At 59.4% G+C, this 17,534-nt stretch overlaps 1 protein-coding gene across 1 annotated transcript; it reads right to left on the bottom strand.

The window, feature by feature from the left end:
* Positions 1 to 71: 71 nt before the first annotated feature.
* On the bottom strand, positions 72 to 14,927 carry SLC7A10 (solute carrier family 7 member 10). The gene is made up of 11 exons (XM_035023884.1): positions 14,768 to 14,927; positions 5,584 to 5,788; positions 3,580 to 3,731; positions 3,235 to 3,360; positions 3,012 to 3,165; positions 2,195 to 2,318; positions 2,011 to 2,114; positions 1,574 to 1,670; positions 1,219 to 1,368; positions 427 to 604; positions 72 to 193 (listed from the first exon to the last, which is right to left on the bottom strand). Exons 1-11 carry the CDS (start codon positions 14,916 to 14,918, stop codon positions 72 to 74), a joined length of 1,563 nt encoding a protein of 520 aa, XP_034879775.1. The 5' UTR covers positions 14,919 to 14,927.
* Positions 14,928 to 17,534: the final 2,607 nt, after the last annotated feature.

Raw genomic sequence — 17,534 nt, 5'->3', positions numbered from 1 at the left:
TATTTTGCAAAAACACCTCCTCAATAAACAACATGTAAACAGAAACAGCTGCTTCAGGCTCCACGAATATCTCACTGTGTTTTCAAGGGCTTGTCCGTGGCGGGCAGCGGGCAGGGGCCATTTTCCTCCTTCTCGGGGGCACCCTGGGGGTAGACCACGAAACACAGCTCCTGGCCCCAGCGTGTCATGGACTCTGAGGACAGACGGACAAACAGATAGACCCTGGGTCTGACCCTGTGGGGCAGGGGTCCTCAGGGAGCTGCTCCCTTCGGGTGGATCCTGGACACTGGGGCCACCTACTGGGGACACTTCTGGTGGCGGCCGGACCCTGTTGCCACCGCTGCTGTGGGGAGGCCCTGCTCCAGGCCGAGCCCCTAAGAGGGTTGCATTCCCAGGCCTGCTACCGTGGGGAGGCTGCCGGCTCACCTGTGAGTCTGTGCACACACTTTGGTTTGCTTCTCCAGAACACCCCCAGGAAGAAAACAGGCACCCCTGTGAGGATGATGATCACGCCGACCCCACACACCATGGGCTCCGAGATGAAGCTGAAGACCAGCAGGAATGCCCAGAAAACCAAGTACGCCACAGGGACCAGGAGGTTCACCTGCGGGAGAGCCAGCGGGAGTGCCAATGGCACCCCCACCCCGGGGTGTCCGAGGTGCTTCCCACCCGCTCCTGGGAGCTTGAGGCGTGAGGGCCCCCGCTCTGGCAGCCGCCCAACGTGCTGGAAGCCAGCTCAGGGGATGGCCGGGCTGCCAAAGGGTTGAGGATTTGTAAACGTTTCAGTGGCTCTGAGCTGCTCACAGCATTGATGTGTCACTGGATGTTTGCATTTGGTTGGAGGTCCCTCTCTCTCTCTTTTTTGGTGTTTCACTTTTTAAGGCACTGAGCACTTCTCCAGCTCCAGCATTTATATGCACACAGAATATTTGCATTTAGCTTGGGTTAAGCTCTTGCGTCCCTGTGCGCGCTCCTGGGATTCCGTGTGACCAGGAGCAAGCACCAGAGCCTCACTTTCCTGTTTGTAAACTGGGAGTATTCACACCTCGTGGGGCTGTTGTGAGGGCCGAATCCGTCAGTGCACATAGAGCCCCGAGCAGGGCCCAGCACGTGGCCAAAACCAGAATCCCGGTCGCTGTCATCACCTGGCCCCGGTGCCCAAATGACCGAAGGGGTGGCTCGATAGCGTGGGCCAGCCCATCCACTCCCAGGCCTCACCTTGATGGGCCTGTGGAGCGCCGGCCGCCTCCAGCGCAGCACGAGTAAGCCCAGGATGGTGACGCCGTAGCAGAGGTAGTTGATGAAGGACACGTAGTTGATGAGCGTGTATGTGTCTCCCACAAGCATGATGACCGCTGTGGCCCCGCACTGGGAGAGGACTGGGCTGAGGGTGGCCTCCCACCTGCCTCCATCGGCCCTGGGCCTGCCAGCTCAGGCCAGGAGGTCGATGAGCCCCGGCCCTTCCCGCTCCCTCTGTGGGCTGCCTCCTAGGGCCAGGACAAATCCCCACCATTCCCCACGTTGCTGGGTGGCCCCGGCTCCCCTCCCTGCCGGCCTTGGCCCCACAACTTACACAGACAAGGAGGGCAGGGATCGGGGTGCAGCGTCTGACATGGATCATGGCCAGCAGGCTGGGCAGGTGCCCCTCTCGGGCCCCAGAGAAGCACAGTCTGGGACAGAGATGGGTGGGGGCCATGAGCCCGGCCGCGGGCCTCCTACCGACCAGATCCTGGACCACAGCTCCAGACCTGATGTCCCTCTTGAGCTGTCATCTCTGACCCCTGCTCCGGGCCCCGGCAGCCCCATGGCGCAGTTCTTCCCTGTCTCGCCCCGCCTCCCTTTTGCTTTCTGGACCTCAGAGTTGGGGTCCGACTCCTGTTACTGGGGAGTTCATTGTCCCAGTTTCAGGTCGGACCCACCGGGCAGGATTTGACTTCCTCCCGCCCCTGGCACTGATCACACACACCTGCCTTGCCTCACCTTGACCAACCCCCTCCCCAGTCCAGTCACCTGGAGGAGGTGAACAGGTAGCCATTGATCCCTCCAAAAGTGGAAAGTGCCACGGAGACGGGCATGACCCAAGAAAAGTAGCCCAGCAGCTTCTCCCCGAAGGTCTGAGTGGGCACAGAAGAGAGGTGACACATGAGGCAGGGTGGGGTGGGCAGGAGCCAGGCACACGTGGGACCCCACTCACCACGGCCACCGCGTTAGAGGCCAGCAGCTCCTGGGGGGACATGGCAGTGAAGTAGGCGATGTTGGTGAAGGTGTACACAAAGGTCACCAGCGGGATGGAGATGACAATGGCACGAGGTAGGTTCCTGGGGGCAGCGGTGGATTGTGTCAGCATCAGCCCCAGGGGCTGGGGGCGGGGCCCAGGGGACCCAGCAAGGGAACAGTCTGAGTCTCTATCTCCCGGGTCTGGGTCCGTTGGGGGCCTTGGGACAGGGAAAGGGGCAGCACTGCTGTCCCCCTGCCACCCCCCAGGCCCACCCTGGGCTACATCAAACCCGGAGGAGCAGGTCTAATGTCGGCGCTAAAGAGAAAAGTGCATACAGCCAAACTCAGCCTTGAAAATCCTCGAAAATCCTTGAGAAGTGCCCCTGGGGCCCAATGCATTGACCTGGGGTGCCCGTGGGACGCCCTATCAGCCCCAGCCCCAGTTGCCAACTGTTCACTGCTGGGACCCCTGGCTGAGCTCCAGATGGAGCTATTGGCTTCATCTGTAGGGACCACGTTGTGCGCACACATATCCATCTTGGCCAAAGGCAAACAGCTGGATCCATTGACAGGGGGACAATGATGCTCAGTGTTTCTGAGGCCCAGCGAGGGGCCACGACCCGCCCACAGCCACGCAGTCCCGGGCCAGGTTGGGGTACAGGTGTCCCAGCAGCAGTACGGTCAGGTGGACGACCGGGCTGAGCCCCAGGATGCAGGGGGTCTGTGCAGGGAGGCTGCCTCTCCCACCGCTGCACCCCTCCCCTTCCCAGGGCCTGGCCGGGCATCCCACTCACTTTCGGGGGTCGACCAGCTCCTCAGTGACATAGTTGAGGAAGTTCCAGCCGCTGAAGGCAAAGGAGCCCTGGAGGAAGGCCAGGGCCAGGTGACCCACGGAGGGTGTCATCCAGAAGTCAAAGGCATTGCTGGGCCTCAGCTCCTCGAAGTGTCCTGGGGGTCCAGAGGTCAAGGGTCAAAGTTGTCACTGAAGCCCTGTGCACGGCCCCACCCTGGCCCTACCTTGGAAGATCTGGACGAAGCCCACGCCAATGATGAGGGACAGGGCCAGCAGCTTCCCGCCGGTGAAGACGTCCTGGATGCGCGTGGCCCAGCGCACACTGGAACTGTTCACCCATGTCAGGAGCACTGGGGAGGAAAGGAGAGAGGGCGGGTGGGCCACAGCCAAGTCCGGCCCAGGCTGCAGGAGGGTGGCATCCCCCCCAGCAGCCAGAGCGCAAGCAGCCCACCCCCTGAGGCTAAGCTCCCAGGGGGCCGGCAGCTGGAGGGGAAACCCCCCCTCCGACACACACAGTCCTCCTACCCGGGGAGCAGTGAGCTGGGTGTGGGTCCAGGGTGGGCACTCACTCAGGCAGGCCATGGAGAGTGCGCGGGAGGCAGCGGCTGGGGGGATGCAGTTGGGGAACACGGGCTGCAGCACGTAGTTCGAGAAGGTCATGGAGATGACAGCCAGGCTGGTTGGGTACATGATGAGGACCGCACTCCAGAGAAGCAGGAAGCTGGAATGAGGGAGGGCCCGACTGGCACAGGGGGGAATCCCGCACCCTGCCGATGCGCCAGAAGGCAGGGCCGGGGCTGTTGGGGGTCTCTGCTCTAATAACGGACTTTTGCAATAGAGACGGCATTCTGCACGGTTAAGCAGCCCCAGGCTGCCCTTGGGCAGGTGTTGAGAAGGACTGGGGAACCAACCACCTTTCTAACAGCCGTCTAGCTCTGGCCACAGGCTGTTTCCTGAGCTGGGACAGGCTGTCCCAGGACCTTCGGTTATGGCTCCAGCTGGAGTTCTCAGCAGAGCATGGCTGCAGGGAGCTGGCGCTGAGCTGTGACCCCTGAGGGACAGGACCTTGCGTGCGAGGAGCCCTGGCCAGGGTTAGGGAGCGATTTATGTCCTGTCTGCCTGAATATTGCCACTGAAGTGTGCCCCCATGGGGCTCTGCTCAAGGTTGTGAGGCCCAACCTCTTCCCAGGGGTTCTCCCTGCACCCGGGGAGCTCCTAGACTTTGAGGGTGGGGACAGCTGCATCCAGGGACACCAATGACCTCTGGACTACCATGCTTGGTAGATTCCTCTTGGTCCTCTCCTTTATTCCGAGGCCTAACCCTGGCTCCCTTCTGCCAACCCTAGAAGTTAGGCATGCCTGGGGTCAGGCCTTGGGCCCTCCCCTCCCTCGCACTTCCTTCTCGAGTATTCTCTTAACCATACAGCACGATTTTTCTGCTTTCTCAGGTCCCAGTCCCCTTTGAGGACGCTCTCCCCAGAGCAGAGCATCCATGGACACACCTGCACGGTCCCATCCACTGCTACCCTGTTAAAGACCCTGCACCACATCCCTCAGAACCAAATTTTGTATACTTTGGCCTAGACTTTTCCTCTGAGCTCCAGACATCCTCCCACCCAGACCAGACCAGACCATCTCCCCAGATATGCCACAGACCCCACCAGCATGGCAACCCTACCCCAAAACCCTCCCCGAAACTGCCATCCATGGAGTCTATCCAATGGGAAAGCGGCTGTCACCTCCTCTCCCTCATACTACACCGGATACCATGTCCTCTGGATGATTCTGGGATCTTCCTATACCTTTATTCAGGCCCTCGGCATGGCTCAACTGGATAATTGCAACAGCTCTGGTCCCCCATTGTGCCCCCAGGCAGCCCCAGCACCTCCAAACCCTGGCACCTACCATGGATGTGACCTGCCTCTGACCACACCAGATAGATCGGGCTTGCCCTCCAAGCCTTGGTGCAAACGTGGTTTTTCCTGGAAGCCTTCCCTAGGTGGTAGCACCCCATTCTCTTGGCCACTGGGCCATTGTCTCTCACGCACACCCTCAAAGCAAGGATCCTCTAGGTCTTCATTAAGTGCAGAGGGGCTCTCTCCCTTCTGCACTGTGGACAATTTGAGGACAGAGATGGATCTTTTTATCCCTGGTCCTCAACACACGGTAGGTGCTCAGGTAATGTTTATTGGTGAATAAAAGCATGCCAGGGGGCTATGTAAAGGGGCACTCTTGCAGGGCACTGGCAGGAATTTTATGCACCTCCCCCCACACACACATGTGGGTTTACTAATCAAGGCTGCCCTCACCTTGTTGTGAGCATCACCCAGGTGGGGAGTAGGCTTAAAGAAACATTTAGAAGGAAGCACAGAGAGGTCAAGGGGCCAGCCGGAGTGTCCTGCCCACCCTGGCCTTGGAAGGCTACCCAACACCTCCACCCTCTTTCCTCCATCCACCCCATGACCTCCCTGAGATGTGAGAAAAAGAAGGAATCGAAGTCCAGGACCCAAGTGACCCTCCATTCCAGATTGTCATCCCCTCCCCTACCGACCCCGCTGGTGCCCCACACTCACCCAGCCAGGCCCCCGAAGATCTCAGTGACGTAGGCGTAGTCCCCGCCAGACTTGGGGATGGCAACTCCCAGCTCCGCGTAGCAGAGGGAGCCCAGGGCAGTGACACCTCCACCCAGGACCCAGACGAAGAGGGCCAGACCCACAGAGCCGGAGTGCTCCAGGACCCCCTTGGGGGAGATGAAGATGCCCGAGCCGATGATGTTTCCTGGGGCGGGGTGGGGCGGGAGATGGGGAGGCATCAGGTCTTGGGCCCCCTTAGGCAGCCCAGCCTTCTCCTCAGGCTCCCAGAAGCTACAGCGAGGAAGAGAACCCAGGCTGCTCCCTGGAGGAGGCAGCGAGGGGAGATGGGCCTGCAGGCAGGTGGATGCCACTAGGGGCCTCAGATCCTGCAAATCCCACTCTGGGCTCATTATCTCCCCATTCCCCTGGCATGGGAAGTGACATCTTGTCCACCCAATTCAGGAGAGGAGTCCTGTTCTGAGTTCTTCAGTCCCCTGCTTGCTCCCACTGGGCGGGAGGGGGCTCAGCTGCTCAGGAACCTGCTTCCTGGGCTCCTCCCTGACCTAGAACCCAGACTGCAGACACAGACTCTGAAGGCACCTTGTTTCCTGGCACCATTGAAATATTTCAGGTCCTGGGCAAGGGCCGGTGGGGTGAGGGAGAGGAAGCGGTGCATTTTCAGGGCTGGGGGTAGGTCAGCAGGCATCACGGAAGGCATGGGATGGGCAATGGCAGGCTGGCAGAGACTTGGCCAGCCCCGGGTCTGGAGAAGACTGCCTCTGTCCTTGAGACAGCCCGGTGGATGCCAGGAGCACAGTGGGAAACCCCAGCTGGGGCTCAGGTCACCTCTCAAGTTCTGCCTATACAAGAGGTTTTTGTGAGGCTTCAGCGAGATACCATATAGGAAGCCCTCCGCTCATTCACAGCTGTATCCAGATGTACTTGGCATCTTTGCGTGATTCTGCATATGTCTGCAGCCGCACCTGCTCTCCCTCACCTCCATCCCCCAGCACATAGTAGGTGTTTAATACACATCTGTCGAGTAAACTAAATGGGTGCATGAATGGCCTGATGTCCAAAGCGGCACCGATGTCCTGACATGAAAGACTGATTTCCTCATCTGTGAAGTGGCAGCAGCCATCTCTAGTCCACTCTCCTGGAAAGGCACTGCAAGGAGGAGGAGGGTGGTCAGCCTCTGAGGCTCAGACGTGAAGGGAGTCTGCCATGGTCACCGAAGACCTGCCCTGTCCTTGGGCTGACTCGGAGACTCGCGGAGCGTGGCGTGTGTTAGGGGGTGCTCTGTTGACTCACGGTGTCTGGGAGTGCTCAATCTGAATGCTCAGAGGGCCAAGCTGTGGTCTGCAGAGTAGGTTCTCAGGGTGAGCAAGACTCTGAGTGCTCACTGAGCTGTGAGCTCCCTGGCAGTTAGGGCAAAAAGGGCAATGTTCTGGGTGACCTGGGCCTCACCATCTGAGCACACAAATTAGGTCGCATCATTGGTGGTTTGCACGAGGACCTGCCCACGAGGAAAAATCCCAGAATGCACAAGGCCCCATGAATAAAAAAGCGCTCAGTCCCTCGACAGGATGACCCTACCTGCCAGGTCCTGCGGGAGAGTGCACACCCATTGAGGCAGAGCCTGCCTGCTCCACCTGCCAGGCCCACAGGCGGGTCTGGCCAAGGACACAGCTGTGGCTGCCAATCTGCATGCATTCCTTGTCCACGGTGCTACCCCCCACCCCGCCCCCGGCCGACACAGATTTCCAGTCTGGACGGCCACGGTGCCCCACTTGGTTTTCCAGTCACATCCCAGGAGCCCTAAATACATCCAGATAAGGACGAAAGAATTCCTGTCCCCCAGCCCCCAGAGGTAAGCTGAGCCCTCAGCCTGCTTCCAGTGGGGAGAGGGGCCACCTCCCTTATCTACCCTGGGGGCCTGGGGCCTGGCTCAGCTTTCTAAAGGGTCTTTGAGTTCGCTCTATCCTGCAGCGTAGCCTCTGTTCTCAGGGCTTGGTGGAGTGGGATTTGCCAAAAGCCAGTGAGGTTGGAAGCCAGCGGGGGCTGGGTGGCCTTGGAAGGAACTGGGTGCATTCAGGCTGGGGGCATCCAGGGACCTGAGCAACCCAGCCCATGGCACCCCAGCACTCTATGCGGTTCAGCATGGCGGGGCCTCATGGGCATAGCCCTTGGGGAAGTCACCTAGCCTCTTGTCCTCCCAGGTTGGGGTCTGAAAGGGACGTGTCACTAGCCTGTGCCCAGAGGCTGGAGACTCTGATGCTGGCACTGGGGGATGGGCCAGGGGATCATGATTGTGTGGACACATGGCCTCAGCCTACGGCACAGGGCTTCTTTCTCCCCACGTGGCTGAAAGGGCCTCTCTTTCTGGACCTGGACGACCTCTAGCATCTGTCCCAGGTTTATGCCGGAAGGTGGAGGAAAACCCCACTGAGGTCCACTGGCTGCTCTGGGGACCATGTGGGCTGGGTGGGGCTCTGCAAGGAGCCAAAGGGGCCAGGGGCTAGGGTGAGTGGCAGAGGACGGGGAGGGGGGGACGCTGGGGACGGGGGTGGGGGCCTCCGGCGTCTGAATGATTACAGGAGGTCTGGAGGAGGGACCACGGAGCTGTAACGGGTACAGCGGCGGGGGGTGCCTGCCCAGCCCTCCTGGTAGTGGTGGGCTCAGGGCCCCCTTCTCAGCCCTCGTGTTCAGGTCCAGCAGAATCAGCCCTGCTGGATTCAGGACGCAGCAGTGGACAAGCCCAGCCCTTGGGGGGACCTGCTCTGGAGGAAGAGGGGGAGGGGCAGGAACTAGGGAACAGGGATGGGCTAGGAGATACTACTGAGCGCCCAGTCAGGTGTCTGACGACAGTGGGCTGGGGAAATGCAGGTTCCAAGGCCTCCGCAGTCCCATCCGCCCCGTGGCCGGGAGGCTCTGTGGTCCTTGCAGGTCCTTAGCGGCAGGGCCAGAGCTACCGTACAGGTGGGTGAGGAGGTGAGCCCCCCCACCAGGAGGCCCTCTTTCGGTCTCCTCCCGCCCCTCTGCCCTCCGCGCACTCTGGGTGGTTCTTTATCACATTAAGATGTTTGGGCTGATGGGGCTTACTTGGCTCCGCAGAGGGACAAAGAAAGGGCCATTGTTCTCCTGGTTGTTGCGGTGTGCGCTGACCTATTTCTGGGAGGCAGTGGCTGACCAGGGAGGTCCCAAGGGTGGACGGTGGAGGTCATGTTGGTGGAAGGAACCAGCTGCCCTTGGTGCGTGTGGGGGGGAAGTGCAGTCTGATTTTGGGGGGTGGTGGGCAGGGAGGTCCTGTCAGGCCAGGCTGCCGGCACCACCCGTCATCGCTAGAAACACTTTGGGGAGTCAGCTGTGTGACCTCAGGCCAGCGCTGCCCTTCTGGGCCTCAGTTTCCCCTTTTGCGAGGTAGGGCCACTGAGCTAGGGGGCAACAGAGGGCTGGTTCGACCCTGACTTCGGCAGAGGCCCTGCTGGGCAGGGCGGACACATTCTGCGCCTCTCTCTGCACAGGGCCTAAGGAAACACAGTCTGCTCATGGGCCCCTGGCCCCCACGGTGGCAGGTCTCTCCTCAGCTCACCAGATTCCCAGAAGCTGCATCACCTCCAGGAAGCCCTCCCTGACCTCCCACCTTGGCCCACTCCCATGGTACCTAGAGGATGGCGAGGAAGGGATTCTTTATTTGCCACCCTGCATGGGTCCTGCAGTCAGAGGGCCGGGTCTGGGCCCTGGCCTGCTGTGATGAGGAACCTGAGGTCCCCAAAGGACAGAGAACCCACAGGGCCTAAGTCATCTAAGTCTTGCCTATCCGTGCCTCTTTTAGCTAGCAGGCCCACAATGGGGACTCTTCCTGTCACACTGGCCTGCTGGCCTGAGAGAGAACAGCTCTGGGACTCCCGGCTCTGATCAGGGGCTGGCCATCGGCCAGGCCTCCTTCCTCTGCTCTGGGCAACGAGTCCCAGCACCTCCCCATTAGGATATGACCCATGAGGCCTCTGGAAAAGAGCTCCAAATTCCCATCAGTCGGTCCCTGAGGCCACAGACAGCAGTGCTAGTTGAGAATCCCTAGATCTGGGTTCGAATCCCAGATGCCTCATGGTGGGGGCAGGGGCGGGGTGCTGTGGACCACATACTTCGCTATCTGTGAAGTGGGGGATGAGGCAGTGACGCGGGTGTGCTCCTACCCTGCCTGGTACATCAGAGGCCCCAGGAAGTGCTTACGAATCTCACTATTGTCATCTACCTTGGAGATACCCCAGGCCACCCAATGTGGCCTTGGGAGACCTGACCCCCAAGGGACCTCAATATGCTGGGGTCAGTGGCCAGAGCTCTGCTTTGGGGGCCCTGCTGTCCCCCGGGTGAAGCCCATGCCTCCAAACACACGAGTGTCCTTAATGAGCATGTGTCGGGCACCCCTCCGAGGAGACAGAAGTGCCCTTTGAGGTTGTTGGCAGAACTCCAGGGAGGTGAGTGGGGATGCCTCCGGGACATGTGTGGAATTGCCCATTGGCCCGCGGGCACCTCCGGCCTAACCCACGTTCCCTTCAAGAGAGGGATGAGCACAAGTGTGGAGCTCTCTCTGCCTGGCTCAGCCCAGCCCGGCCCACCTAGTAAACTTCGCCTGTGCCCAGCCTCCGGGCTGAGTCAAGGTCATCGATGAGCTCCACTCCGCTGGATCTAACCGTCCACCCCTAGACTGCATCTTGCCTGCCTCATCAATGGCATTTGGCAGGTTAAGCCCTTCCTCCACACTCAGCCTCCTGGCCCTCCTCCCACCTTGCTGGCTTCTCCTTCTGGATGCCTCTGCTGGTCTTTCTCTTTCCTGACTTCCAGATGTTGAGTGCCCATGGTGCAGTCCTGGGGCCTCTGCCCCTTTCCTTCTACACTTCCTCCCTTGGAGACCTCATCCAGTCCTCCAGCTTCTGTTGGCAACCCCCAAATTTATATGCCTAGCATGGACCTTTTCCCTAAGCTAAACCTGGATATCCAACTAATTACTCAACAAATACGCATCTCAAATTTCACATGTTCAAAATGAGATCCCTGACTTTCATCCCCTTGCCCCCCAGACCTACTCCTCTCAGTCTTTCTGGATCAATAAACAGCAAACCGGGCTCCCAGAGGCTCAGGCCCAAACCTGGGGTCACCCTGACTCTTCTCTTTCTCCCACACCTCACACCCAGTTCATCACAAATCCTTTGGCTCCATCTTCCAAACACATCCAGAACTGAACCTCCCCTCAGCACCACCCTGCTCTGAGCCATCATTGTCTCTTAATGCAAGTGACTCAAGTACCCTCTTGACCAGGCTTCCTGCTTCTACCCTTGCTGCCCACAGCTTCTTCTCCATAGTGAGCCCCATCCCATGCCATCCCATATCCTATCCCATACCATCATCCTGTCCCTCATCGCGTCCATCTAATCTTGCCTCATGCCATCCTGTCTGTTCCTGTCCTATCCCAACCCTCTTTTGCTCAAAGCCCTCTCCCATCTTGCAAAGAGAAAAAGACAAATTTCTCACTGCAGTCGGCAAGGCCCACACAAACTGGGCCCCATCCCACTCCTGACTCATCTCCTACCTACCATCCTCCCCACCCCCATCTTAATTTTTTCACCTTAGCACTTGTCATTATCCATTGGCTAAACATTTAGCTATTTATCATTTGCTCTTTGACTCCCATGCTGGGACATCAGGTCCAAGAGGACAGGGCTTCTGTCTGTCCTCTTCCCTGTTGTGTCTCAAGCACCCAGAACAGTGCCTGGTATGGTTCCGCACCTAACTGTTGAATCGATGAATGAGTGTGTCCAGTGCTGGCGGGCCCCCACCCTTGTAGCCAGAGCGGCCTCGGCCCCCATCACCAAGGACATCTGCCTCTGGGCTGGCTGCAGCCTCAGTCTGTTTCCCCGTCTGTAGATCAGGGCTGTGAGACACAGACAAGGTGTTTCTGGTTTTATGTCTCCCCAGGGTCCCTATGAGGAGGGGTTGAGCTTGTGGGCAGAGCCATCCTCTGAGCAGCCCAGCTACCTCTGGCTCTGGAGACAACAGAGAGGGGCCTGCCCATCCTTGGATGAGCAGGGATTGGCTCCTAAGGAGATGGGGTTCACGAAGCAGACCTCTGAGTCCCTGAACATACTTGAGCCTGACACACGAACACCAGCATAGGTGGGGTACCCGAGTCGAGGGGAGAGAGTGGAGGACAGGACAGCCTGGTCAGCAGATCCAGGGTGATTCCCACTCTGCTGGACCTGGGCACACCCATTCCTTGGGTGTGGATTGGGAGAGGGAGCTAGAGGGAGGCCCTGAGTCAGGACGAGAGATTCTGTACATACAGCCCTGGGTGGGGGTGGGGAGTCAGGGGAGATTCCTTTGTCCCTTTGTTTGTTCATCCATCCATGGTCGAGTGGGGAGCTTGGTCAATCCCAACCTTCCCGCACTGAGGGCTCTGAATCTGGCCCCAAGTTTGCCCAGCACCAGAACAGTATGAGGAAGGGCACTGAATTGCAAGATTGGGTCCAAATCTAGTTCCACATCCCAAGTCTACTGCTTGCAGAAGTGTCATTTAACTTCCAACCTCAGTTTTTTATGTCTGTAGAATGGGTATAAACACTCTCATCTTGCCAGATGGGCAGGAGAATCAAATGAGATAAAGGGAGAACATGATTTCATAATGTAATAAGAGGTGTTTTTCAGAAGAGGTATTAGATGCAGCGATGTCTTACAGAACTCCTGACCAGCTGGCTCCTTCCCCCCCAGGCCGGGCTGTTCTGCTCCAGGTGTGCCGGCTGGGGCCAGCAGGTGCTATCCTAAACACACTTCCGGTGGAGTCTTCCTCCAGCCCAAAGCCCTTCCATATCGTTCCATTCCGGAGAGCCCCACGCCTCGGCGTGGGACGAGGCAAAGGGTACAAGGAAAGAGAATTATAGGATCTTCTGGGAGGGGCTATTTGAAGTTTTGGAGATAGCAAGCACAGGAGCTCGTAAGAAACAAGAAAGATGGTGGAGTCAAATATAAAGTCCTCAAGGCTTTTAAAGTTAAAACATGACACTTTGGAGACATTTTTTTACTTTGGTTTCCCCAGGGCAGGAAGTTGGGGTAAGATATGGGAGCTGGCCTCTGCAGAACAGCGCCTGGGGAGGGGGCGGGGCCTCCAGGGCATCAAGTGGGAAGGACAGTGCGGACCCTGACTCAACCCACAGAGGCTTCCTCCCGAATCTCCTGTCCCCTCTGGGCCACATCCATTCTCCCCTTGTCTGTCTCCTGCCTGCTGGAATCCTTCAAAACTCCCTAAGCAGGGTCGTTGGACCACCACTGAGGGTCCCGTGCTGGGGTCAGGTCTTCTGGGTTCCCTTCCTGAGTCTGCCACTCTCGGCCAAGCCACCTCTTATCCCTGCTCAGCCCTCAAGATCTGGAGGCCAAGTGTGCGGTGGACCTGGAAGAACAGGAAAGGGCTGAAGAGTTGGGGTGCGGCAAGGACCGAGCTGGGATGCACGGGACTATTCTTACAGAGTCTGTCCTGCAGACCGCATGTGATGGTGGAGCTAGCCTCTTCCACGCCCAGCGCCACCACCGGGGCTCTCTTTCCAAGGAAAGAGGAGCCAGCAGCCTCCACCTGACCTGAAGAAGATGGGATATGGGAGGAGGCAAAGTAGGAATACAGCTCAATGATGGCTGCTTAGCCAAGGCAGCCCAGGAAGAACTGTGTCTCTCCCTGCACCTAGCAGTCTCTGTAGCTGGCTCCAGACATGGCCAGCCTCTTGACTTCATGGTCCATCCATCATGTGTGGGCTTCTCCTTCCTCGGGGGACAGATCCTGGAGAGGGTGTGGGCCAGGGCAAGACTCTAACCAGTATCCCGGCCAAATCCCTGGACCCAGCCCTTCCTCCCAGCAGATAGTGGAGCAGGGATGTCCTAGGCCAAGAAGGTCGCAGGAGCCGCTCCTGGAAGACTCCATTCCAGGGGCAAGTGGGTGAGACGGGGGAGCTACCTGCACAGGGTTTGTGTTCTGGGGCAACTTTCAGTGTGAGGGTGGGGATGGCCAAGAGCCAGATCCCAGCCTCAGTTCAGGAGCTCCCAGTGTGGGGGCAGAGGAGGAGGAGGTGAAGATTCCAATCTGCCCTCCTGAGCCTCCAACTTTCTCCATCACCAGGGGTCGGAGGATGGGTGGGCAGTGGGTGCACAAGGAGATCCTACTGGCTGGGGAGGGGAAGACCTGGCAAGCAATAGAATAAAGCAGTCCAGACCTCTGGCATTCATCTGCCCAGTCTGTGTCTCCTGGGACACAGGGGATGGAACAGACCACTCCCAGGAGGGTCTCTGAGCACTTGGTATGGACACAGGTCCACAGATGACCTAGTTCCTGAGGAGTCAGCATTCATGACTTGGGCCTTGTCCCCTGAGCCCTCTGCTGACCCAGAAGTCCCTATACGGGGGCAAGACACATGGACCCATTCTCAGGTGGGGAAGATGGCGCCAGAGGATGTGAATGCCTGTTGGGATCTCAGCCCAGGAAGCAGGTGGTTTTTCTGCAGGCTTGACATGCCCACCCCATGGCCGGCTTCCCCAGTCACTGACTGGTCCACCCTCTCCCCAGGGTCCTGCCACCAAACTCTGCAATAATTATATACTCTGAACCTCGTTCCCCCTCTGGGCTGGCTCTACCTGTCCAGTGTCCCCACAGGATCTCCTGCTTTGGAAGAATAAATCACCCACACTGCATGGCTCCTGGATCCTATACACATAGTAGAGACTGGAGCCACAGCCCAGAACTTGGAGCCTTAACCTGGGCCAGCCTATCCAGTCCCCATACTTACAGGGCTCCTGCACTCCAGGCAGGATGATAGGGACCTCCCTTTCACAGATGAGAAAACTGAGCGCAATTTGCCTTGCTGAAACCCGCAGCAAAGTAAAGGCAGCCAGGGGGAGTCCAGCGGTGGATGGGACGGGCACCTCCCTCAGGTGCAGAACTTCGGGCGCCTGGGGAGGTGGGAACAAGAAGCCCTACTGCCCCTGTGTGAGGGGAGACACCCGCAGGTGCTCTGGGCATCCCCTCACGTGTCCCACAGTCGCAGATGGTAGGAGCGCCCGCAGCGGGGTGCCCCTTGTTTCGGGCAGCAGTGCACCCCCAGCCTTTGGCCCTGCCACCCCAGCACCCGCCCGCCGCGGCCCCTCTCACCGATGATGATGGTGCAGGCGCTCACCAGCCCGATCTCCTTCTTGAGCGTCACCCGCTCCGAGGCGCCGGGGCCGGGGCCCGGGCCGGGGGAGGGCGACGGTGCAGGGCCGGGGTTCCCGCGCCCGCTCGGCTGCTGCGTGCGGCCGGCCATGTCGCTGTCCCGCCGCGTCCCCGCTCCCTGCGCTGCCCAGTCTGTCCGACCGGCCGCCGGTCCGTCGGCCCGTCCGTCTGTCGGTGCGCTCACACGCCTTCGCAGCCCGGACAGCGCCCACAGGCGGGCGCATGCGCTGGCGCGGGGCCCGGGCGCTGGGCCCCCGGGCTGCGGGGGCCAGGGAGGGGCGGAAGGAGGACCGGCTGGCAGACCCCCTCCCCCCCTTCCTTAAAGGGAACTGCCCCCACCCCCGCTGCCTGGGAAGGAAGGAGAGGACTTGGGGCAGACCTAGGAAGAACTTTCTAGCTGAACGAAGCAAGAGGCCCTCCCACTGCCTGAGTTTCATCTAGTCGCGGGGTGGGGGTGGGGGTGGGGGAGCAGAGCTCAAAGGCAAGACTGTCCCTGCCCGCAAGGAGACTGAGGAAGCCGGCAAGAATAATAGCTGTCTGTGTACTGGGACCCTCTGCGCGCTAGCGCTTCCATACTCCTTAAATCCTGGCACGGACCCCGAGTGTGGCCTGCGGACAGAAGGGCGGAGGTTGGCTCCGTTCTACAGGTGGAAGTTGAGCCCCAGAGATCCGTAAGGAGGATCACAGAGCTAGTGGCAGGGCCCAGACGCAAACCCTTTCTGAAGCCTCCTTGGTTTCCAGACGGTGATGGCGGGGTGGGAGATATCGCTCTAGGAGGGGTGCGTCCAGGAAGCCCCCGGAGGGGGTCAGGGGGCCCTAAGCACCCGCCATCAAAAGTCTGGCCGCTAACCCCTCATCCAGAGCCCTTAAGGGAGTCCTGGAAGAAGTTCTGCCCAACCCTCCCCCCACCCCACCCCCGCCCCGCCGGGCTGCGCTCTGGGCTGCGTCTGGCAGGTTCCATCTGCAGATGCCGGGTCACAGGTGAGAGTGGGGCTCGGCGGACTAGAACTCGGGTCTTTGGCGAAGGCCCCGCGCAGTCCATCCCGGCTCAAGGAGACGGGGCCACCTCAACAGGCCAGGAGACACGGAGAAGGGGGCTGCGGCTCCTGAGGTCGCGGAGGATGTCCGGCGTGCAGGGTCCCAAGGAAGCCGCCTCCTCCCGGAAGCCGTCCGGACCGTGCAGCCCCGGGCCGCGGAGCAGACACAAGGGGGGCGGCGTCGGGGGCCACCGGGACGGCAGGCGGGGCGAGCCTGGCACGGTGCGGCCGGCGGCGGAACAGCCTTTGTCCTTTCCTGGCGGCCGCCGCGCCGCGCCGTCCCCTGCATGTGGATGAGGCCGCGCCGGGCGCCCCGTCCTCCCCCCCCGCCCCCGCCGGGCTCCGACGGCCTCCGGGCAGCCCCGGGGTGGGGCGGGGGCTGGGGTCCGGCGCTGGGCTGCGGGCGGAGCATCCAGGTGCGAGCCCCGAGGTGCGGGGAGTCTGGCGGCGGGGGAGGGACCTCGAAGTTGGGGGCGGGGATCTGGGGGTAGGGAGCAGGACGACCCCGGGTGGAGGGCTGGGGGGACGCAGCGCGGGAGGCCACCGGCGAAGCTTCAGCCTTCGCGCTCGCGTCGGAGTCCCGCATTCTTGGCGCCCTCTGCCTCCCGCCCCAGAGACGCGTTCAGCAGCAGGCTTTCTTAAAGGAGCCTCGCGCAGGGGGCGGGGGCGGGCGGGGGCTCGGCTCGGGACACTCCTGATGTCGCTGGGTGGGGTGGGGGGCTGGGGTGTCACTGCTGGCTTGCCTCCCCCACCACCAGTTGCCTTTGCAACGCTAGGGTCCGCTGGGAGCGGGTCCAGCCAGGGCTAGTGCGTCCAGCGGTTGGCGCGAGCCTCACGCACCGGCCAGGAGCCTGTGGGTTTTGAGCACGGCTCCCGAAATGGGGAATATGGGACTGAAGAGAAGGAGTGACTCTGGGGCACCGTTAGGATGGAATTTGCATGTTATTGTCCAGACCCACAGTTCAAGAGGACATTTTAGTGGAATTGAACTAGAATCTGCAAATCCCAATGGGAAGAAAAAGTTGGCAAGATTGGTTTACATCCCAAAGTCAATCAGTACAATTCCCCACATTAACAGAAAAAAGCAAGAAAACCATAACATCTTCTCAATAGATTCAGAAAGTAGTCATCCATGATTTAAACAAACAAAATATGCTCAGCAAATTAGAAACAGAAGAGAACTTCCTCAGTCTGATAAAGGTTTCTACCCAAACCCCAAGCCCTCCAAGAAACAAACCAACCCCCCAAACCTTACAGCTAACATCACGTTTAATGCTGAAATGTTGAATGCTTTTCCACTCAGGCGGGAAACGAGGAAGAATATTAGCACTCATCAACATTGTGCTGGAGGTCCAAGCCAGTGCAATAAGGCAAGAAAAAGGAGAAATTGGGCTCACCTTTTTGTCGCCAAAATTTAGAACTATGACCACACTAAATGCTTGTGAGGACGTGGAGCAACAGGAACACTTATTCATTGCTCGTTGGAGTGGAAAATTGTATAGCTACTTTGGAAGACAGTTTGGCAGTTTTTTACAAACCATATTCTTAGCATGCAATACAGCAGTCCTACTCCTTGATATTTACCCAAATGAGTTGAAAACGTATATCCACACAGAAACCTGTGCATGAGTGTTTATAATAGCTATATTCAAAAGTGCCAAAACTTGGAA

This window comes from Mirounga leonina, unplaced genomic scaffold, assembly GCF_011800145.1.
Source record: "Mirounga leonina isolate KUSES-001 unplaced genomic scaffold, KU_Mleo_1.0 Mir_177, whole genome shotgun sequence".
In the NCBI taxonomy this organism is placed as follows: Eukaryota; Metazoa; Chordata; class Mammalia; order Carnivora; family Phocidae; genus Mirounga; species Mirounga leonina.
Note: the sequence above shows the minus strand (reverse complement) of the source record. Positions and strands in the feature narration are given on the sequence as shown.

Bases quoted from the DNA above. Each gene is read 5' to 3' on its own strand.
- SLC7A10 (XM_035023884.1), bottom strand. From the start codon at position 14,918: ATGGCCGGCCGCACGCAGCAGCCGAGCGGGCGCGGGAACCCCGGCCCT. The intron at 3,361-3,579 runs GTGAGTGCCCAC...TTTCCTCCCCAG, and splicing joins ACTCTCCATGGCCTGCCTGA to TGCTCCTGACATGGGTGAAC. The intron at 2,319-3,011 runs GTGAGTGGGATG...CGCTGCCCCCAG, and splicing joins GAGCTGGTCGACCCCCGAAA to GAACCTACCTCGTGCCATTG.